We start from the raw sequence: 24381 nt of genomic DNA on the forward strand, positions 1-24381 counted from the left end.
TGGGACTGGTGGATAGGGAAGGATTGGTAATGGGACTGGTGGATAGGGAAGGATTGGTAATGGGACTGGTGGATAGGGGAAGGATTGGTAATGGGACTGGTGGATAGGGAAGGATTGGTAATGGGACTGGTGGATAGCGGAAGGATTGGTAATGGGACTGGTGGATAGGGGAAGGGTTGGTAATGGGACTCGTGGATAGGGGAAGGATTGGTAATGGGACTGGTGGATGAGGGAAGGATTGGTAATGGGACAGGTGGATAGGGGAAGGATTGGTAATGGGACTGGTGGATATGGGAAGGATTGGTAATGGGACTGGTGGATAGGGTAAGAATTGGTAATGGGACTGGTGGATAGGGTAAGGATTGGTAATGGGACTGGTGGATAGGGGAAGGATTGGTAATGGGACTGGTGGATAGGGAAGGATTGGTAATGGGACTGGTGGATAGGGAAGGATTGGTAATGGGACTGGTGGTTACGGGAAGGTTTGGTAATGGGACTGGTGGTTACGGGAAGGGTTGGTAATGGGACTGGTGGATAGGGGAAGGATTGGTAATGGGACTGGTGGATAGGGGAAGGATTGGTAATGGGACAGGTGGATAGCGGAAGGATTGGTAATGGGAACAATGGATAGGGAAAGGTAATGGGACTGGTGGATAGGGAAGGATTGGTAATGGGACTGGTGGATAGGGAAGGATTAATGGGACTGGTGGATAGGGAAGGATTGGTAATGGGACTGGTGGATAGGGAAGGATTGGTAATGGGACTGGTGGATAGTGGAAGGATTGGTAATGGGACTGGTGGATAGGGGAAGGATTGGTAATGGGACTGGTGGATAGGGAAGATTGGTCATGGCACTGGTGGATAGGGAATGGGTTGGTAATGGGTGTGGTGGAGAGGGGTGGGGTTGTTAATGGGAGGGGTGGACAGGAGAAGGATTGGTAATGGAACTGGTGGATAGGGAAGGATTGGTAATGGGACTGGTGGATAGGGAAGGATTGGTAATGGGACTGGTGGATAGGGAAGGATTGGTAATGGGACTGGTGGATAGGGGAAGGCTGGTAATGGGACTGGTGGATAGGGAAGGATTGGTAATGGGACTGGTGGATAGGGAAGGATTGGTAATGGGACTGGTGGATAGGGAAGGATTGGTAATGGGACAGGTGGATAGGGAAGGGTTGGTAATGGGACTGGTGGATAGGGAAGGATTGGTAATGGGACTGGTGGATAGGGAAGGATTGGTAATGGGACTGGTGGATAGGGAAGGATTGGTAATGGGACTGGTGGATAGGGAAGGATTGGTAATGGGACTGGTGGATAGGGAAGGGTTGGTAATGGGACTGGTGGATAGGGAAGGATTGGTAATGGGACTGGTGGATAGGGAAGGATTGGTAATGGGACTGGTGGATAGGGAAGGATTGGTAATGGGACTGGTGGATAGGGAAGGGTTGGTAATGGGACTGGTGGATAGGGAAGGATTGGTAATGGGACTGGTGGATAGGGAAGGTTGGTAATGGGACTGGTGGATAGGGAAGGATTGGTAATGGGACTGGTGGATAGGGAAGGATTGGTAATGGGACTGGTGGATAGGGAAGGATTGGTAATGGGACTGGTGGATAGGGAAGGATTGGTAATGGGACTGGTGGATAGGGAAGGATTGGTAATGGGACTGGTGGATAGGGAAGGATTGGTAATGGGACTGGTGGATAGGGAAGGATTGGTAATGGACTGGTGGATAGGGAAGGATTGGTAATGGGACTGGTGGATAGGGAAGGATTGGTAATGGGACTGGTGGATAGGGAAGGATTGGTAATGGGACTGGTGGATAGGGAAGGATTGGTAATGGGACTGGTGGATAGGGAAGGATTGGTAATGGGACTGGTGGATAGGGAAGGATTGGTAATGGGACTGGTGGATAGGGAAGGATTGGTAATGGGACAGGTGGATAGGGGAAGGATTGGTAATGGGACTGGTGGATAGGGAAGGATTGGTAATGGGACTGGTGGATAGGGAAGGATTGGTAATGGGACTGGTGGATAGGGAAGGATTGGTAATGGGACTGGTGGATAGGGAAGGATTGGTAATGGGACTGGTGGATAGGGAAGGATTGGTAATGGGACTGGTGGATAGGGAAGGATTGGTAATGGGACTGGTGGATAGGGAAGGATTGGTAATGGGACTGGTGGATAGGGAAGGATTGGTAATGGGACTGGTGGATAGGGAAGGATTGGTAATGGGACTGGTGGATAGGAAGGATTGGTAATGGGACTGGTGGATAGGGAAGGGTTGGTAATGGGACTGGTGGATAGGGGAAGGATTGGTAATGGGACTGGTGGATAGGGAAGGGTTGGTAATGGGACTGGTGGATAGGGAAGGATTGGTAATGGGACTGGTGGATAGGGAAGGATTGGTAATGGGACTGGTGGATAGGGAAGGATTGGTAATGGGACAGGTGGATAGGGAAGGATTGGTAATGGGACTGGTGGATAGGGGAAGGGTTGGTAATGGGACTGGTGGATAGGGAAGGATTGGTAATGGGACTGGTGGATAGGGAAGGATTGGTAATGGGACTGGTGGATAGGGAAGGATTGGTAATGGGACTGGTGGATAGGGAAGGATTGGTAATGGGACTGGTGGATAGGGGAAGGATTGGTAATGGGACAGGTGGATAGGGAAGGATTGGTAATGGGACTGGTGGATAGGGAAGGATTGGTAATGGGACTGGTGGATAGGGAAGGATTGGTAATGGACTGGTGGATAGGGAAGGATTGGTAATGGGACTGGTGGATAGGGAAGGGTTGGTAATGGGACTGGTGGATAGGGAAGGATTGGTAATGGGACTGGTGGATAGGGAAGGATTGGTAATGGGACTGGTGGATAGGGAAGGATTGGTAATGGGACTGGTGGATAGGGAAGGATTGGTAATGGGACTGGTGGATAGGGAAGGATTGGTAATGGGACTGGTGGATAGGGAAGGATTGGTAATGGGACTGGTGGATAGGGAAGGATTGGTAATGGGACTGGTGGATAGGGAAGGATTGGTAATGGGACTGGTGGATAGGGGAAGGTTGGTAATGGGACTGGTGGATAGGGAAGGATTGGTAATGGGACTGGTGGATAGGGAAGGATTGGTAATGGGACTGGTGGATAGGGGAAGGGGTAATGGGACTGGTGGATAGGGAAGGATTGGTAATGGGACTGGTGGATAGGGAAGGGTTGGTAATGGGACTGGTGGATAGGGAAGGTTGGTAATGGGACTGGTGGATAGGGAAGGGTTGGTAATGGGACTGGTGGATAGGGAAGGATTGGTAATGGGACTGGTGGATAGGGAAGGATTGGTAATGGGACTGGTGGATAGGGAAGGGTTGGTAATGGGACTGGTGGATAGGGAAGGATTGGTAATGGGACTGGTGGATAGGGAAGGGTTGGTAATGGGACTGGTGGATAGGGGAAGGGTTGGTAATGGGACTGGTGGATAGGGAAGGGTTGGTAATGGGACTGGTGGATAGGGAAGGGTTGGTAATGGGACTGGTGGATAGGGAAGGGTTGGTAATGGGACTGGTGGATAGGGAAGGTTGGTAATGGGACTGGTGGATAGGGAAGGATTGGTAATGGGACTGGTGGATAGGGAAGGGTTGGTAATGGGACTGGTGGATAGGGAAGGGTTGGTAATGGGACTGGTGGATAGGGGAAGGGTTGGTAATGGGACTGGTGGATATGGGAAGGATTGGTAATGGGACTGGTGGATAGGGAAGGGTTGGTAATGGGACTGGTGGATAGGGAAGGGTTGGTAATGGGACTGGTGGATAGGGGAAGGGTTGGTAATGGGACTGGTGGATAGGGAAAGGATTGGTAATGGGACTGGTGGATAGGGAAAGGAGTGGTCATGGGAATGGTGGATAGGGAAGGGTTGGTAATGGGACTGGTGGATAGGGAAGGATTGGTAATGGGACTGGTGGATAGGGAAGGATTGGTAATGGGACTGGTGGATAGGGAAGGTTGGTAATGGGACTGGTGGATAAGGGAAGGATTGGTAATGGGACTGGTGGATAGGGGAAGGATTGGTAATGGGACTGGTGGATAAGGGAAGGGTTGGTAATGGGACTGGTGGATAGGGGAAGGATTGGTAATGGGACGGGTGGATAGGGAGGGGTTGGTAATGGGACTGGTGGATATGGGAAGGGTTGGTAATGGGACTGGTGGATAGGTGAAGGATTGGTAATGGGACTGGTGGATAGGGGAAGGATTGGTAATGGGACAGGTGGATAGGGGAAGGGTTGGTAATGGGACTGGTGGACAGGGGAAGGATTGGTAATGGGACTGGTGGATAGGGGAAGGATTGGTAATGGGACTGGTGGATAGGTGAAGGATTGGTAATTGTACTGGTGGATAGGGGAAGGATTGGTAATTGGACTGGTGGATAGTGGAAGGCTTGGTAATGGGACAGGTGGATAGGGAAGGATTGGTAATGGGACTGGTGGATACGGGAAGGATTGGTAATGGGACTGGTGGATAGGGGAAGGGTTGGTAATGGGACTGGTGGATAAGGGAAGGGTTGGTAATGGGACTGGTGGATAGTGGAAGGATTGGTAATGGGACTGGTGGATAGGGGAAGGGTTGGTAATGGGACTGGTGGATAAGGGAAGGATTGGTAATGGGACTGGTGGATATGGTCAGGGTTGGTACTGGGACTGGTGGATTAGGTCAGGGTAGGTAATTGGACAGGTGGATAGGGGAAGGATTGGTAATGGGACTGGTGGATAGCGGAAGGATTGGTAATGGGACTGGTGGATAGGGAAGGATTGGTAATGGGACCGGTGGATAGGGAAGGATTGGTAATGGACTGGTGGATATGGGAAGGTTTGGTAATGGGCCTGGTGGATAGGGGAAGGTTTGGTAATGGGACTGGTGGATAGGGGAAGGATTGGTAATGGGACTGGTGGATAGGGGAAGGGTTGGTAATGGGACTGGTGGATAGGGAAAGGATTGGTAATGGGACTGGTGGATAGGGGAGGATTGGTAATTGGACTGGTTGATAGGGAAGGTTGGTAATGGGACTGGTGGATAGGGAAGGATTGGTAATGGGACTGGTGGATAGGGAAGGATTGGTAATGGGACAGGTGGATAGGGAAGGGTTGGTAATGGGATTGGTGGATAGGGGAAGTATTGGTAATATGACTGGTGGATAGGGAAAGGATTGGTAATGGGACTGGTGGATAGGGAAGGGTTGGTAATGGGACTGGTGGATAGGGAAGGATTGGTAATGGGACTGGTGGATAGGGAAGGATTGGTAATGGGACTGGTGGATAGGGAAGGATTGGTAATGGGACTGGTGGATAGGGAAGGATTGGTAATGGGACTGGTGGATAGGGGAAGGTTGGTAATGGGACTGGTGGATAGGGGAAGGATTGGTAATGGGACTGGTGGATAGGGAAGGGTGGTAATGGGACTGGTGGATAGGGAAGGTTGGTAATGGGACTGGTGGATAGGGAAGGATTGGTAATGGGACTGGTGGATAGGGAAGGGTTGGTAATGGGACTGGTGGATAGGGAAGGATTGGTAATGGGACTGGTGGATAGGGAAGGATTGGTAATGGGACTGGTGGATAGGGAAGGCTGGTAATGGGACTGGTGGATAGGGAAGGATTGGTAATGGGACTGGTGGATAGGGAAGGGTTGGTAATGGGACTGGTGGATAGGGAAGGATTGGTAATGGGACTGGTGGATAGGGAAGGATTGGTAATGGGACTGGTGGATAGGGAAGTAAGGGACTGGTGGAAGGAAGGGTGGTAATGGGACTGGTGGATAGGGAAGGATTGGTAATGGGACTGGTGGATAGGGAAGGATTGGTAATGGGACTGGTGAATAGAGGAAGGATTGGTAATGGGACTGGTGGATAGGGAAGGGTTGGTAATGGGACTGGTGGATAGGGAAGGATTGGTAATGGGACTGGTGGATGGGGAAGGATTGGTAATGGGACTGGTGGATAGGGAAGGGTTGGTAATGGGACTGGTGGATAGGGGAAGGGTTGGTAATGGGACTGGTGGATAGGGGAAGGATTGGTAATGGGACAGGTGGATAGGGGAAGGGTTGGTAATGGGACTGGTGGATAGGGGAAGGATTGGTAATGGGACTGGTGGATAGTGGAAGGGTTGGTAATGGGACAGGTGGATAGGGGAAGGATTGGTAATGCGACTGGTGGATAGGGGAAGGATTGGTGATGGGACTGGTGGATAGGGGAAGAATTGGTAATGGGACTGGTGGATAGGGGAAGGATTGGTAATGGGACTGGTGGATAGGGGAAGGGTTGGTAATGGGACTGGTGGATAGGGGAAGGATTGGTAATGGGACTGGTGGATAGGGGAAGGGTTGGTAATGGTACTGGTGGATAGGGGAAGGATTGGTAATGGGACTGGTGGATAGGGGAAGGATTGGTAATGGGACTGGTGGATAGAGGAAGGGTTGGTAATGGGATTGGTGGATAGGGGAAGGGTTGGTAATAGGACTGGTGGAAAGGGGAAGGGTTGGTAATGGGACTGGTGGATATGGGAAGGGTTGGTAATGGGACTGGTGGGTAGGGGAAGGGTTGGTAATGGGACTGGTGGGTAGGGGAAGGGTTGGTAATGGGACTGGTGGGTAGGGGAAGGGTTGGTAATGGGACTGGTGGGTAGGGGAAGGGTTGGTAATGGGACTGGTGGGTAGGAGAAGGATTGGTAACAGAGAGGGAATCTTCCACGTATGCAATACCAGCAGCTTGTTCAATTACCCAAATCATGTCAACATTATCTTTGTATTAAATGGGACTATAAAAGGCCGAATTCATCACAAAATTTAGTGATAAGTATATAAATAAATATATATACTATATATATATATATATATATATATATATATATATATATATATATATATATATATATATATATATATATATATATATATATAGCTATATATATATATATATATATACATACATATACATATTATACATTTTAAAAGTTTGTTGGTAGCATATAAGTACAACATAAATCTGGGAGATATAAATAATCTTAAAAGTACTAATTTTATGTTACTTGAGCGAACATTACTTTTAAAATCTTGATCATTTCTGTAATTTGGACTGCAAAAATTTACCCTCGAAACAACATTACTTACTTAAGAACTACATGTTCTGATAAAAAAGTAATATACTGGCAAGGAAAAAAAATGTTATATTCATATAACATGTATTATCTCGTTTATACAGGCTGGTGCTGTAATACACATTTTTACAAGATACATGGAAACTGGGTCAGGTATTTTATGCATACAAAATAAAAATTAACTAGATGAATTAGATTAGTTATTGTTAACAACAATACATTGAAACTGGTTTACCTCAAATTTATGCGTCTGTTCTTACATGCAAATTCATCAAGGACTTCATGATCAAGATTTGTGTCACAATAGACAAAGTAAGGCCAGGCCATTTAAACAACTTTCACTCATTGCGTTCCTAAGGTATGTTTTAAGCAATTTAAGGGCACTAAAGGATCATTCATTGGTGGAAGTGCTAACAGGTAGGGTCGAAAAAATTGCAATAAGGTGGAAAATTTTGGATATGTGCCCAACTTTTTTGGCACATGCCAATGTCTCAACAACTTGCTTTGACCTCTCATGAGATTCACGACGCTTCCAATAACTGCCCCTGTAGATATTCATCTTCAACGAGATCTACATCTCCATCAAGAAATTTTCCATAAAATTCAACTGCCTCCTTCATTCACTAAAATCAATATCAACTGAAAGAGAGGGAACAAAATTTCTCAACAAAAAACTCCTAATGTGTTTAGATGCAGACCTTTCCGTGAGTTGTGCTATAGCAGTGTCCGAAAATGGGAGAAAAATAGCTCTTCGATAGTATTCCTATGGAGCTACTGTTGGAGGGTTAGCCTTAATTATGTTTCTGATGACCACTGATTGTTCAAGGCTTTTGGATGATATCTTCGTACCTTTCCTCAGCTTGGGCAAAAAGTTGGTTGAACTTATTTCCATCACGATAGGACTGAAATGCATCTATGCAGCTCTGTGTAGCTACACTACACCCATCATTTCTTGTTGTGACCCCTGCAGCTTTTCTGGCAAGGGTTTAGTGAAACTTAGAACTGAGGTGAGCACTTCCAAACTCATGAGAAAACCTGGGTCACTTATTGCTTTAGATTAGGCTTGGCTGCTGATTCTTCACCTATAACGTGTTTTGCATTAATTATTTTTAATCATTATTTCATTATTCACCTACCTGATTAAATGAATTATCCGGGGCATCAGCCGAGTCAGTGGTGACTTTCTTACACCAGATAGAGTACGTACGTGAAGCGTTTTCTGGCGTTTTGTGACCAAGGAGGAAATATGTAAAGAATGGAAAGGCACAAATCCCAAGCCTGGGTGAATTCAAGAAATGACACACGCTATAAAAAAAAGTACTACATAAACAGAAAATGAAGTCTATCAATCATAATTTTCGGAAATTTGAAATTTGTGGTCTGAAAATATTATACGGATAACATGAAAAGGCTACGGCCACGTGAGCCTACGTCGTCAATGAGTTTCTCAAAATAGATCACCTGTCTTATTCAACTCAGCAGCTCCATTGTTCAAGTGATGAATATACAATAGTTACTCAGCCACTCTACACTGTCCACTGTCAAGCACAAAACGGTCATTAAAGGTGGTAATATAGCGGCAAAGGTCGACCTTACAGGTCTCATACACGTCTTGCGTCGCCTGATACTCTCCCCGTCATAATACAGAAGCACATTACATACCACTGTCACCAGACAAGTTCATTTGGTGCCTCTACAGTATAATTATATAGTCCTCCAATCACTTTGACTGCACCTTACACCTAAAATCAAGTAAATATGAGAGGCAAGAAGGAGAGAAGGCACACTTACGACTTTCGTGCTCTCTCTCTCTCTCTTTCTCTGCCAGAGCCGTCCCAGTCTCGTATTCCCCGCTACAAACACCCCTCCGCCGCTTTCAGTTGACAGCTTGACATTGCACTCTACACACAATTTTATGAACCCATCATTTAACACCTTACTTTTTTTCACTCAGAGCACACCTTATATCCTACCATTGACTCAAAACAAAAACAAAGGGGAAATAACTCGATCACTCGGTGCCACTGAGCTCTCCACACACACACACACACACACACACACACACATTCGTAATCGTAATACTAATTTACATATTCCTATTATTTTCCTGTAACATTTATTTATTCATTATTATTTTTCTTTGCAAAAGGGGCCATGGCCCCATGGCCCCGTGGCCCCCCCCCCTCGGTACGCCACTGTATATAATCGATCGCCTCTTGCTTTCCTCTGTTAGGAGAGAGCAACAACAACAACAACAAAATCTGCACGCACTTCTGTTGGCAGCTTTCCGTTTCTTTATCATTTACACTTTCATCCAACATCCCGAGGAACACCCAGTCTGGTATACCTACAGTTCACCTACCATCGTATTAATGCATCTATCTCGGTTTCGGTTAGTTTCAAATATCAGTTCCTTCCTTGCCAGTCTACCTGCTTAACTCAATTTTCCTTGTCAACTACGATCCCTTGGCAGCCACCCTCCCGCCCACCATGCACGCACAGTTGCATGAAGGAGCAACTTTCACTGCACCATGAAGCCGTCTCTCCGGACCTTCTCTGTCGACACAACAAATAACATGCGGTTCAGTGGGAGTGAGGTTACAATAGTGTACCTTCCAAGTAGAGAATGATTCAGAGAAAACGGGAAAAAATAGACAGAGCAGGGACAGCAAGCGAGCAAAAGAGAGAGAGAGAGAGATTTACATAGATTTACATAGAAAATCAGACCACACAGACCCCATGGTCCAGACTTGGTGGTCTGTCCTTAAACCTAAGTGATTTTACATTAATCAGAAGACTCCAAAACGTTGCATTTCTACTCTAGTTGATATTAAGTTGAAGGAAGTGACGGTCGAGCTTATTTTTGAAGGAGTCAATCGTGTTACACTGGACCACTGATGATGGGAGCTTATTCCATTCTCGCACTACAACGTTGGTGAAGAAAAATTTGGTGCAGTCTGAATTTACTTGTCTACATCTGAGTTTTACGCCATTGTTCCTCGTGCGCAAAGTGTCATCGATCATAAACAATGTTGATCTGTCTACATTCGTGAAACCATTAAGTATTTTAAAACATTCGATCAGTTTTCCTCGGAGGCGACGTTTCTCAAGAGAACATGTTAAGGGTAAAGCCTTTCTTCGTAGGATTTGTTGCGCAAGGAAGGATAATTTCGTTGCCCGACGCTGAACACCTTCTAATTTAGCAATATCCTTTGCATGGTGGGGAGACCAAACTGTACCGCATATTCCAAGTGGGGTCTGACTAAACTGTTGTAGAGCAGAGTATTACATCTTTATTCTTAAATAAAAGTTTCTTTTAATGAAGCCCAACATTCTGTTCGCTTTATTTGCTGCATCGATGCATTGCTGTGAGAATTTGAGGTTTGACGCGATTTTGACCCCAAGTCCTTGACGCATTGAACGCTTTTGAGTTTAACGCCGCGCATTTCGTAATCAAACTTTTATTCCTCGTTCCAACTTGAAGGACCTGGCACTTGTCTACGTTAAAGGGCATCTCCATCTATCCGACCAAGCTGAAATTTTGTGCAAATCCTCTTGGAGGCTTTGCCTGTCTTCGTCAGTGAGAACCGAGTTACCAATCTTTGTGTCGTCTGCAAATTTACTAATGCGGTTATTGAGTCCAACATCCACGTCGTTGATGTAAATAATGAAGAGCACTGGGCCAAGAACCGAGCCCTGAGGACGCCACTAGTGACAGGCGCCCACTCTGAGTTAAATCCGTCAATCACTACTCTTTGTTGTCTGTTGCTCAACCAATTCGCGATCCATTGGTTTACCTGACCGTCAATACCTATTTGTTTTAATTTGTGAAGTAATTTATGATGCGGGACTTTATCAAACGCTTTCTGGAAATCAAGATAGACTACGTCCAGTGATTTGGTTACGTCATAAACAGTGAAGAGGTCGTTATAAAGGTTAATAGATTTGATAGGCAGGATCTTTTAATTCGGAAGCCAGGTTGTGAGACCCCAATTAATGAGTGGCTTTCAAGTTAACACACACATTTGTCTATAATTATTCCCTCAAGTAGCTTACCTACAACACAAGTTAGACTAATGGGCCTGTAATTACCTGGTACTTTTTTGTCTCCTTTCTTAAAAATCGGTGTCACGTTAGCCTTTTCCAATCTGAAGGGACAATGCCTTGTCGCAAGGACATATTGAATACGGTTGTGAGGGAGGAGAGTATTTCGCTCTTTGTTTCTTTCAGCAGAGTTGGATATACTTTATCAGGTCCAGGACTTTTATTTGTTTTAAGTGATTTGAGGGCTTTAAGGACTTCATCGGGTTTTATTTCAAAGTTAGACAATGCATGCTCGGGATTTACATTAGTACTGGTGTTGGTGGTGGTGGTGGGAGGACTGTTATTATTAAACACCGAGGAAAAGTAATTATTTAATAGGTTTGCAACGTGTTGGCTGTCAGTCACTAGTGCACCGTCGCTGTTTATTAAGGTCCAATTCCACTTCTGATCGCCTTTCTGTTGTTTATGTAACTGAAGAAGGATTTCGGATTATTTTTACAGTTGGCTGCAATATTTACTTCATATCTACGCTTTGCCTGATACACTAATCTTTTTACTCGTCGCCTTGCATCATTGTAAAGTCTAATGTTTTCGGGCGTGCTTTGGTCTTTCTTTAACCTGTAAGACAATTTTCTCTCCTTGACTGAGTGTTTAATTTCGCTATTAAACCAAGGTGGACTTTATTAGTGTTAATTCGCTTCTCGCACAAGGGGACAAATGTGTCCTGCTGGTGAGTAAGTGATTTTAAAGTTTAGCCAGGCGTCCTCTGCATTGCCGTCATCTGATAGTTGCATATCTATTAGTTTTCGTCAGTTTCTACGAAGTTGGCTCTTTTGAAATTGGGCACCTTAACTTTATTTTCAGTCACCGATGTTTGAGCTCTAATGTCAACGCGCACTAGTTTATGATCGCAGGAACCGAGGTGTTCTCCTACCGTGACATTACTGACTAGGTTATCTTGGGTCGCTATAACAAGGTCAAGTATGTTATTTTGTCGAGTTGGTTCAGAAACCATTTGGCTTAGATAATTTTCCTCTAGAAATTCGATCATTCTATGGGACTCACCTTCTGTACCCGACAGTGTCGCCCAGTCGATATGGGGAGGTTAAAGTCTCCTAGTATCAGTGAGTCGCTGTTATTAAGTGACTGCCTTAAGACGCTGTACATTTCAAGATCGCCATCAAGTGATTGCCCCGGAGGCCTGTAAGTGACAGATATATTTAAATTGACTTTGCAATGTTTACTCGCACGCACAAGTGTTCAACGTTACTGTTTCTTGGTGTTTTGTCAGTAGGTTGCAAGTAGCTTTTGACAAAAGGGCGACACCACCCTCTACGGTTTACGATCATTGTTGAAGAATCTGTAGCCATCTATGTTATATTCGGAACTTAAATCAATATTAGTGGTGTCGATAAATGTTTCGGTTATAGCAATTACGTCAAAGTTTTCTGTCAGAGCAAGACATCGCAGTTCATCAAATTTGTTTCTTAGGCTACGCGCATTGAAACTAAGGACTCTTAGGTTATCTTGAAGCTTGGTAATAGAGGTACTGGAGGGTTCAATGTTACGAGTCTGTTTCGGTGTGAGGTGTCTATTTACACGGGCGGGATGGAAGGACGTGGCTGAGAGTCGTTTTTTGTTTTTAGGGCGGTACGTACAGAGAGAGAGAGAGAGAGAGAGAGAGAGAGAGAGAGAGAGAGAGAGAGAGAGAGAGAGAGAGAGAGAGAGAGAGAGAGAGAGAGAGAGAGAGAGAGAGAGAGAGAGAGAGAGAGAGAGAGAGAGAGAGAGAGAGAGAGAGAGAGAGAGAGAGAGAGAGAGAGAGAGTGTGTGTGTGTGTGTTTGTCTGACTTTCTGAATCACTGTACCGTCTCACAAACCACTACTGTGTTGGTGAAACTTTTTTTTTTCACTTTTTCTGTTAGCACCGTTACCAATGACTTTTTACGACCATATATATCTACAAACTACTTCCGTTACTTTTACAACTACTTTTGCCACTACTTTTACTACTACTTCTACTACTGTTGCAACTACTACTATTACAACTGTCACCATCTCTACCGTCAACAAGACCGTAGCTGATTATTTTAATTTTAATTTCTGCTCAATGACTACTACACTAGCAATAGAAACGACGGGGACTCTGTCATATCTACATGGGCTGACACCGGTGTGGCGTTAAGTCTCGTCCCCTGATTCAGTTGGTTTCATCCTGATTTGCGCATAGCGGAACCCAGTCTTTACTATCACAGAGTAAGTGAAGCATCTAAGTGTAAAGAAGTAACCAAGGATGCAAAGCGGAAGAGGTCAAAAGAAGAAGTGTTAATATCCAAGTTATATAGGTACATAGTATATAGGTCATCATTTACTTTTATAAAAATACAAATAAACTTGGGTGGAACATCCCGACAAGCAGTCGACAAAAGACATGGTACCGTGTCGAAATTCATCCATCCTGTGTATGTAAACAAGGTCCGGCCAAACCAAATCAGGGGACGAGACTTACCGCCATACCGGGATGTAGCCTTTGGAGTAAGTGGGTGTGAGCTGGGCGTGAAGGTCGCAGGAAGTGTGTCCAGCGGTCAGAAGAAAAAAATTCAAGAGCTTCCAAAATCTTTCAAGATTGAGCGAAACATTCTAAGGTAGAGAAATATTGAATATTCCTAATAAATTTTATAATTCTAATAATTATAATTAGATACTTTACACTATGCAAAGAATATTCTTGTCTTTACATTAGGTAAAATAATACGAGCAAAGGACCTGCCTGTACAGACCAGCCGGCCTCTTGCAGACTCCTTACATTCTCATGTTATGTTATTTTGTGAGCTAAACTCAATAATTTTAATAAATATATACATTATTTTAGATTTAATTTTCTCGTATGATTTTCTGAGGGCTTTCGGGTTTCCTCCAACGTGTGCCTTGTCCCCCAGATGCTACTTGCGTTACCCACTTGTTAGGGTCTTGTGGCCACGCACATAATATACGTAATGCAAGAAAAAAATATAACAAAAGGCAACACCACAGCTTTATATCTCAATTTATTAGGTACTTGAAAGAATATACAGTATATCACACAAAAAAATATGAAAATACCTACCATACATAACAATGTTAGGTATGGTACGGTAGGTATATTCAAATATATTTATTCTCTCATTTATATTTTGTGACATTGAATTTAAAAAAAAAAAAATCTAGATTTTCTGCATTTTTTTTTCTTACAAGCCTTCAAGCTAGCGTCTAAATTTTCAAGAATTTGACTATAAGTGAAGGCAAGCGTCAGGGCATGTTTGTCTAGAGAAACTAAGACAACATGTTTAAGGCCTTTGGTGTTCTGTCCCTATCGTTCTTGTTCTAAGAGACATGTTGTACTTGGAAAGGTTAGGAAAGCAATGGCAGACAGCCATTAACACATACCACAAGGGTCTGAACGGTGCGCGCTGCTCTCCAGCGAGATCAAACAAACAGTTATCGGCGTGCTGTGGCAACGCCGTGACGGACTCGAAAGAAACATTGACCTGGGATGGCCTACGTTTTCCTTCTTCATAAGAACTTGTAATCGAAGAGTAGGAAATCTGGCAGGTACTTTGCGTAAAAACCCAAACGCTCGGCCCGGGTGAGCTGTTCCATGTACTTGGCAACGTGCTGGCTGGCGTTGACGGGTTTGCTTGCCGCTGGGAATCCGCCAACCAGCTCCCTCACCCCGAGCCACCTCAGCACGTAGTCGGCGTCCTCTTCCAGGTTTTCCATCCTGCCGATAAAGTCGTACTCCACGGAGCACGGGGAACACAGTTTGTGCATGGGCAGCCAGTGTTCGTTTCGCTGCTCCGCGGTGCCAGGTCCCGGCTCGGAGATGTAGCGAATGAACTCCGAGAAGGTAACGTTGTGTCCCTCTGCCTCGGTGGTGCCTCTGTGTGTGTGTGTGTGTGTGTGTGTGTGTGTGTGTGTGTGTGTGTTACAAAAAGCTGTTAGTATTAACGTTACTGCTACTACTACTACTACTACTACTACTACTACTACTAGAACTGCATCTACTAAAACTAATGGTTCTACAACTATTTATACTCATGCTACTGCTACTGACTGTAGTGTGAAAACAATAATAATAATAATAATAATAATATTATTAATAATAATAATAATAATAATAATAATGATTAATAATAACAATAAATAATAATAATAATAATAATAATAATAATAATAATAATAATAATAATAATAATAATAATGATAATAATGATAATAATGATAATAATAATAATAACAATAATAATAATAATAATAATAATAATAATAATAATAATAATAATAATAATAATAATAATAAAAATAAAAATCAACAACAACAACAACAACAACAACAACAAGAATAAGAATAATAATAATAATAATAATAATAATAATAATAATAATAATAATGTTCTAATAGTAGTAAAACTATTAGTAATAACAATAGTCTTCATTTCACTTTCCGATAGTCAGATCACTGATTGACTGAGACCATTTCCCTGTTCACCATAAGACGAGCACACGGATAGTAGGGGAAAGTATTGTTGCACCCCGTAAGTAAGTAACAGATGCAAATAGTCTAGAAAATCAAGTAATTCACAAGAGTACGTATACAGAAACTGAGAAAAGTAATGTTAACGGTAAGGAAAATATATTCAGCGTTATCTCAACATGCGTTTGTGAATGATACTTGGCTGGCTACACTCTAAAGAGGTTAAACGATAGGAAGATATAAGAAAAAAAGGTTGTATACTTTTCTTATAAAAATCGGCAGAAAAAAAAAATATGCGTGTTATGCTTTCTTCAAGTACACTGGATTTTGTAAATAACTATGTTGCACTGCTTTCATTCTATTACATATATCAGAAGCTTATCATGGGTTGTTTTAATATATCCTGCATTTGACTTTAAATAGGAATACAATAACTATTTATGGTTTCAATCTTGAAATCCTGAACTGGCCGCCAAATTGATAGGGTTTCCAGAGTTCCTACCACCCATAACAAAGTATAACATTTTTATTTCTCCTGGACTGGCTCAGTGGGGGATTCAACCAACACTTCACACTTCAAGAGGTACTTTGCGTTTTCTCACAGTGTGGATGAGAGGGTAGGGAGGACCGACACTTTACCAATCCTGGTCAGCAACGTGTTTCGGTCTGCTTGGGATATGTATCCAGGGAGATTTTTTGTCTATTTCAACTATTATCTAATCCCTCTCTGGAACCCCATTATAATAAAGTAAAAGTATCAGAATCGGTAGATGATGTAACTCCTAAGCTTTATTATTGCTTCATGTAACTATAAGATGAAATTTCTATTTTACACAAAAAAAAAAAAAAAAAATGCTGGAATAAAATAAACAATTAGTATTGAAAGGTGAAACTGTTAAGAAAACTATCACTTCTGCACATCTCGCGGGCAGCATGTAAAGGGTAAACTTGAACTCCTTGTACTTCTAAACGGCGCAGTTTACCGAGCATAGAAAAACGCTTGTGTGATATGAACCCAAAATGTAAACAGCCCACGTACTGGCTTACCCCCGCCCACATACGGCAGATTTTATATAATTTATATAGGTAGGTATGAGAGAGAGAGAGAGAGAGAGAGAGAGAGAGAGAGAGAGAGAGAGAGAGAGAGAGAGAGAGAGAGAGAGAGAGAGAGAGAGAGAGAGAGAGAGAGAGAGAGAGAGAGAGATAATCAAACCTTAACTACAATAAAACCCACCATTCTACCTTTCTACGTGTTTGAACCCCCTTCCCAGCTTACCTGTAGTGCTCCTCTATTTTCTTCCCAATCATATTGTGGAAGTCATAGAGTTCATTCGGCCTCTCCATTTTGTCTCTGAATGCCGAGAGGACGCGCTCAAAGGGGTGACGTACGAACATGAACTTCTTGTAGGTCTGCAGTTTCTCTTCAGGGTTCTTGCTGGAAGCCAGCCTCGGAAGAGGTATGGAATGCACCTGACCTCTGGAAGGAGACGCGGGGAGTGAGATGCTGAGGGGGATGGAGAATGAGGCAAAAACCTGACATAAGAATACCCTCACGTAATTAGGAAAAAAAAAACAGACTCATGAATACACCCACCTAATTATGGAAAATATCCTGACAGACATGAATAAACCCACCTTGCTAGGGAAAATATCCTGGCGGCACCCTAACATACACATACCTAGCTAGGGAATATATCCTGGCACACCCTAGGGTAGGCGGTGGCCGAAATGGTAGCGTACTGGGCCCACATTCAACGCGTGATGGACGACGCGGGTTGAATCCCCACGCTACCACTCGGATTTTTCAGTCACCGCCGAGTGGCTTAAAACTACCCACATGCTGTCCTGAAGACCACCCATCAACCCGGACTCTAGAGGAAGCCGTCCAAGCGAATCAAGAACGAGTTCCGGGGGGCAGCATGAGCCAATGCAAGATGGCGCCACTATAAACACTCGCCTGCGCCAGAACGGGCTGGGCCGACCATCAGGCCCCACCTGGAAGAAGCCTTGGGCCGACCATCAGGCCCCACCAGGAAGATGCCTACCGGCGCAACAGGCAGCGACGCAAAAAAAAAACAAAAAAAAAAAAAAAAACTGACATACACCCACCTCGTTATTGAGGTTATGTTTTCTTCCGAGGGCAGGTTCCCAGTCGTCTTCAGAAGCACTCTCCTCCAGCTGGTGCACGAAACCTGGTGGAAGGAACATTACCTTTGTGAATACTTCTGCTCTCTCCACTGAAGGGTAAACCTGTTCAAAGGTGGCGTGTGCTTATAAGGTCACCTATTATGCATGAAGTAGACCAGTGGTTCCTAAACTTTTCTGGTTGCGACCCTAAATCCAGTCTGGACCTGGCCTGGCGACCATAAAAGCGTGAACATGTATTTATTTCCACTTCTTCTTATATGCAGTAGTTTCAGATATTCATGATTTTATCCTCCGCCTCCTCGCTGTCTGCAAAGTCGAAGTCAAAGGGAGGTTGAGTAGGAGGAATATGCCCTGAATCGTCCTAAGTGGATTTTTCTGGGAAAGTTTGGGCGAAGAGTTCAGCTCTAGGTGTAGAGACAGATGGGAGAGTTGGGTTGCCATCAGAACTGAGAGGCAGAAAAGATGAAGAAGTATAATTGTACTTGCAAGGATGTTGTCGATCTCTTTAGCTACTCCACCAGCATTGCTATACCTAGTCCAGCGACACAACTCTGATTGCTGATACCAAGATCCTGCAATTTTCAGCTTGCTGGATCTTGAAAAGTTCATATGAAGAGAGCTGATGGTGTTTCTCGCACCAACGCCTTAGGTACTAACACATAAACCGTAGCCAGTTCTTTCAGTGCCAAGTATTAGCACAAAAGTCGCCGCAAAATTTAAATGCGTCTCAAGGGAGCCACTGGTATATTATAGAGTCGAATTTTTGCGTAGAACAACTCTTGCTCTTCAGTTTCGCACATCCCCGTGGAAATGTACACTTCAAAATACAGCATGGAACCCAGAGTATGCTTTAGCCTCACTCGCATCATATGCCCATCAGTTAAAGACTCCTTAATTAACTAGGCCCCATAGACGGGCGGGCACCAGTTTTTGTTATTATGTTCGGACTACAGCACCGGTAGGCTTTCTTGATGAGGCCGGATGGTTGGTCCCAGGCGCAGGCAAGTGTTGAACAGTGGCGCCATCTAGTTTGGCTCATGATATCCCCCGGGCTCCACTTGATCCTCTTTAGAGAATATCGCTTGAGTCCGGGTTGATACGTGGTGATCAGGACAACATGCGAATAGTCTTAGGCCACTCGGCAATGAATGAATTATCAGCTTGTATTGTCGGGCGGGACTAGAACCCAGGTCCTCCAGGACATCACGTCCGCACGATGACCACTCAACCACACCCTCCCCTTAATTGTTCATCTCCCTCAACTGATCTCGTCACTGCCAGTCCTACTCGTTTCAGAGAATCCATCAATATCCATACCCAGTCTTGTATAGAAAATGAAAAAAATGCAAAAATGTTAGCAAGATAATTAATAAGGATCGAGAACTAGGAAGCTTGAGACTTAGAACATTCATCCGTTTGAGACATCAAATTGGTGCAAATCCTGTTATCAAAAGAATCAAAAAGACTAGGAATGAAGGGGCACTTTCGATACTCAAATATCATGTATAGCAAAGCGCCACTCTCCCTAACGAGGAAGGCGTAAGACCAGTGTACCCTGCCATACCTATAATACTGCTCAGAAACCTGGCTTCTCTCAAAACATCTACGGAAAAGGTGTTACCAAAAACGAATGGGAGAGAGATGCTAAGTTTGAAATGTAGAAATAGGAAGCAAATATCATGGAAAAGAAGGCAAACAATGCCTGCATGTAATCAAAAGGATTATTAATGTGAACGAAGGAACTTAGTGATGTCACAGCATGCGTAGAATTGATAGCAGAGGGGAAAAAAGAAACTGTGGCAGCCAAAGGCTTGTAAAGTCATGGGTAGAAATTTGATGGAAATAATATTACGTAGAGCATTTGCCGCAGCCGATTGGAGCACACCACCGGGTGGATAACGGTACCCTCCAGTACCCTATGAGTAAAGTAAAGACTGGTGATGATGATGTAAAATTGCTACCATTTTCTTCCGAAATATAATTGCTGATATTTGAAGTATAGACACAAACCAACTGAATTTATTTTCAGATTAACAAAAGGAATGAAAAGGTAGAAGCCGCTGATAAAATTGTGCTAAGTTAATTTCAAAATGCAAATAGGGAGAACTAAGAGTCAGACGTCAATAACAGGCACACAATTTGGCCTGTCCTCGTGCTATCCTCACCTTGGGTATGTAGCAGTAGATCGCCCTATGCGTGTCGTCGTAGATCAGGTGTGACAGTGTGACGCTCTGCTTCTTGCTTTCCTTGAAGTCAAGTGCCTTGCATGCCTTCCTCACGTACTGTCTGAGGGCCTCGCTTCGTGTCAGGGGGTCCAGGGCTGGTTGGGTGACGGAGACTGCCTGGATTGGGTCTGGAACAACAAAGGGTATTTAACTCACCTATTCACTGCCTCATATACTGATATATAACCGACCTTTGTTTTTACAGTAACAGAATTAAGCAGCTCACGGACAAAAAAATAATCAACAGCAACAACAAAAAAAAGCTCGCTAAGCGCTGTTACAGCAAATAAAGAAAAGAGTGAAAGGCCAGAAGAGAGGATCAATTTCGTTTGGGAAAGTGTATATATAGTTACTTCACTCTTAAGAGAGTTCAAGTCGTAGGTAGGAGGAAGTACAAAGAAAGGCTGTTTCAGTCTACTAGCGAAAGGGATGAAAGAATGACGATGCTGGTTAACTCTTGTATAAAGGATTTCGATGGCACAGGGGTAAGCTGGAGTTAAAAGTCGGGTGCAGTGAGGCCGCAGGAAGAATGGAGATAGTTGGCAATTTCAGAAGAACAGTCATCATGAAAATACCGATAGTAGATAGAATGAGAGACAACAGTGGGGCGGAGTCTAAAAGGTAAAAGGATATCAAAGGACTGTGTTCATGTGTGGAACCTCCTCACATGAGATGCATAATCTATTCGAGGGCGGACAAGGCCTTTGTATATGAATAACATCTGTGAGGAAGAAATTAACTGGTGAACACAAAACTAAACGTTCAGTCTAGACTCTAGGGCAGGGGTTCCCAAGCTTTTCCTAGCACGACCCCATTCAGCACTTTCAACTGTTCAGTGCGACCCCAAGTGAGTGTGTGTGTGTGTGTGTGTGTGTGTGTGTGTGTGTGTGTGTGTGTGTGTGTATATATATATATATATATATATATATATATATATATATATATATATATATATATATATATATATATATATATATATATATATATATATATATATACATGGTCACATGGTCTCGTAATCCCTGCTTAGATATTTGTGGTGCCCCGCGAGCCGCGACACCACTCGTGTCATCATCATCTTCACCGGCAATATTTTCCGATGACAACAGCGGTATCGACCGCTAAAACACAACACGGACTCCAACACATGATTGTCCCCACTGTTCATTTACCAACCTATACACAATTGTAATTGCCCATTAACGCACCCGCTTATCTCTCTAAGCCAAAACACAATCACCGCGGCCAAAACACGATCAGCCGCGGAACAAAATGTTATGAAAACAAAGCTGCGTCACCGCGTGAATTAAGCATGTCGGTTAGGTAGATTATTGTATGAGCTCGGTGTGAGTTTGATGTATGACTCACACGCCTGACGTATTACCCTCGCGATGTCTGCCTATATAAGAAGCATTTCTCCAGGCTTGACCTCAGATCAACCAGCACTCTGTTCGTTGCTGGACACTCAGTTGTCCTTCCCTAGACAACATGGGTAGAACATTCATCGTTGCTACTGTGAGTATGGAGTAATGTGGTACCATAGAGGAAAGCGTATCTAACATATCTATTGTGTTCTATTATCTTAGTTTTACTTAGGATTATATTTCTATGATACTTTATTGTGTGAGTTTTTACTCAATATTATACCAGTGTTAACGTCAGTAACCAATGGTGAAAGAAAACCTGAAGACTCATTGAGTCTCGTAAGCCAGTCGCTGGTTTAAACAATATTTTTACCCTCTGTAATATTAAGTAGTATTAAGGTAGAATAAAATACATATAAGAAAGGCGACACCGTTTCATCACCCCATTTACGAACTCCTTTAAATACTCCTAAAGTACTAGAATTTTAAGTCAAGTGTCACTAATACAAACAGTGTGTCGTCTCCCCTGTGTGACCCGGATTGCGGGTTACAACATATTTCGTACACCCAGACCTTTGGGATACCTCAGCGACCCCACCGACCCCATGACCTCTTTATGACCCCACATAATGAGCATTCCGACCCCACTTGGGGTCCCGACCCCTGGTTTGGGAACCCCTGCTCTAGAGGAAGGTGAGTTAACAGATAAGATATGAAGTTTCCGTTTATGATTTATGATTTTGTTTTGTTTACCAGTAAATGAAGGTGATAGCTGAGTGTTATCGAAGAAGAGGGTATATATATCTGGAAATTGTGTCGAGTTGTGAGGTGAAGAAATCTGAAGGACGCTAAGTCCCTTCTACCCCAGTCATAAATTAAAGCAAGTTCAAAGTTTAAGAGTTCTGTAGCGTCCAGCACTGAGATTCGTGTTCGGAGGGTCTTAGGTTCAAAGAGGCTAAGTAATGCAGAGTAGAGGCAGCGGCATAGGAGAGGAGATGACCGTTTGTGGGTCTTTTCCGTTTGGCGTACAGAGCTAAAAGTAATTTTAATATAGATTTTTCTATGTATTTTTGTCCGTAGAATCAGAATATCACATTATTTTTTTGGAGAAATTAACAGATTTTGAGTTATTTGCCTTTAAAGTTATTTTCTTCCTATCTATTACTGAAGGAATTCAAACTTTATAAAGTCGTAATATTCAGTATTATATACAATTTATGGATCTTTTCCGTTTGCAAACCTTCAGCAGTCATGGAAACGCTTTGAAAATCCAATTCAAGGACTTTTTTTTTACTCTTGAAAATATGGGATAATGTTTACGAAAGCGCGTCGCCTCTGGTGCTGGCCGCGGCGAGGCTACAGCGGGTGTTGCGAGAAATACCTCCTCGCTGAAATAAGTCACATATACATGGGGGGGGGTTCCAGGGTGGGGCGTAGCCCCCCCTGGTTATTAGGGGGTCGAGGGGCGCAGCCCCGTTAGTAAATCGTAAAGTTCGGTTGGAGTAGTTTAAATATGCTCCCCGACCCTAAGCCCTCTGCGAGCTATTTTGAGGCTGCGGCGGCTGCAGCGTTGCCGCGGCCAGCAGAGGAGGCGACGCACTTTCGTAAACATTATCCCCTATTTTCAAGAGTAAAAAAAAGGGAGAAAATAACTTCAAAGGAAAATAACTTAAAAACTGTTCGTTTCTCCATAAAACGGTTGTCATATTCGGATTCTACGGACAAAAATACATAAGAAAATCTATATTAAAATTAATTTTAGCGCTGTACGCCAAACGGAAAAGATCCCAGTTTGTTTTGTAAAGATCATTAATGAACAATGGAAAGCGGATGGGGGATAGAACGGAGCCATGCGAAACTCCACTGGTGAGAGGTTTAGGGGTAGAACAGTGACCGTCTGTTACAGCAGAGATAGATAGGCCTTCAGGAAACTTGAAATAAAAGTATATGGAGAGGGATAGAATCGGTAGGAGGGTAGCTTAGAGAGTAAAGATTTATGCCAGACTGTCAAAAGCTTTCGAGATGTCTGAACGGCAAAAGGTGTTATCACGTCAGGCGCTTCCGTGTTGTGTGTAATGGTTAATTACGAATCCGCGGGCCCGTATTCGAATCCCGAACTGGGCAGTCGGTGAGCAGCATACCTAACTCATCCAAACATTTAAGGCGGATGATAAATGTTTACATTAAGAAACCTAGGGTGGGTTAAATACGGTAACCCGGATGTCACATTTGTCCTGGGTGGGGGGAGGTAATGGGTTCGCACGTACCACAGGCTCAAAGTCTAACAAGACGAAGATAAGCATCGAAGCAACGCGCACCCGAGGGATGTCCCAACAACTTTAACCTTGCGTCATGTTGCACCCTCAAAACCTTCATTGTTTATCTGAACAGTGCTTATAATCAATAATAAACATGCGACTGATCCATAAATCACATCAGAAAAATCCAGTGTATTCGAGTCGCATTCTTATAATTATTTACAAATAAGGATCACATATAAATCTGATGAGTAATTTCCTTTCTAGCATTACCCTCAACTAATGAATTTTCCTCTTGGACAAAAGATCCACAATATATTACACCAACAGCAATTAACTAACAAGACATTCAAACATTTAAACTGGCTATATCTCTGAAACGGGTTACTTACCTGTGTCGCGTGGACTCCGAAAACAATTGGAAGGAGAGTGAAAAACTAGCAACGTCACCAGGCACCCCAGCATTATCAGCACCACCGGAGCATACACGGAAGGCCTGAAAAGAGGGGTACCTATTCATCTTTCTGGTCCATCTGTTTGTTCTGCTTATTAGCGAAACATTTTGACTTTCATTAACTTGTTCATGCAGCGGTCTCATTTCGGGTCAACATCTTCTGTTCTTTCCACTTTACTATCGTCTGTTTTCCTTTGTGGCTGATCATTTGCAGCTTTTGTTGACGGATATTGTCTATAT

At 43.6% G+C, this 24381-nt stretch overlaps 1 protein-coding gene across 3 annotated transcripts in view; it reads right to left on the reverse strand.

Annotated features, from left to right (window-relative positions):
* Positions 1–14213: 14213 nt before the first annotated feature.
* The window catches only part of LOC127007360 (carbohydrate sulfotransferase 11-like), a 194791-nt gene continuing 184623 nt past the window's right edge, over positions 14214–24381 (reverse strand). For all 3 annotated transcript variants that reach the window (XM_050878237.1, XM_050878239.1, XM_050878240.1), the window contains 5 exons: positions 24080–24183; positions 20006–20193; positions 17802–17884; positions 16969–17169; positions 14214–15098 (listed from right to left, as the gene is read on the reverse strand). In XM_050878237.1, the coding sequence (XP_050734194.1) occupies positions 14732–15098; positions 16969–17169; positions 17802–17884; positions 20006–20193; positions 24080–24183 (943 nt within the window). In that variant the 3' untranslated portion in view covers positions 14214–14731. The remainder of the gene's footprint in view (positions 15099–16968; positions 17170–17801; positions 17885–20005; positions 20194–24079; positions 24184–24381) is intronic.

Source organism: Eriocheir sinensis, chromosome 35, assembly GCF_024679095.1.
Source record: "Eriocheir sinensis breed Jianghai 21 chromosome 35, ASM2467909v1, whole genome shotgun sequence".
Classification (NCBI taxonomy): domain Eukaryota; kingdom Metazoa; phylum Arthropoda; class Malacostraca; order Decapoda; family Varunidae; genus Eriocheir; species Eriocheir sinensis.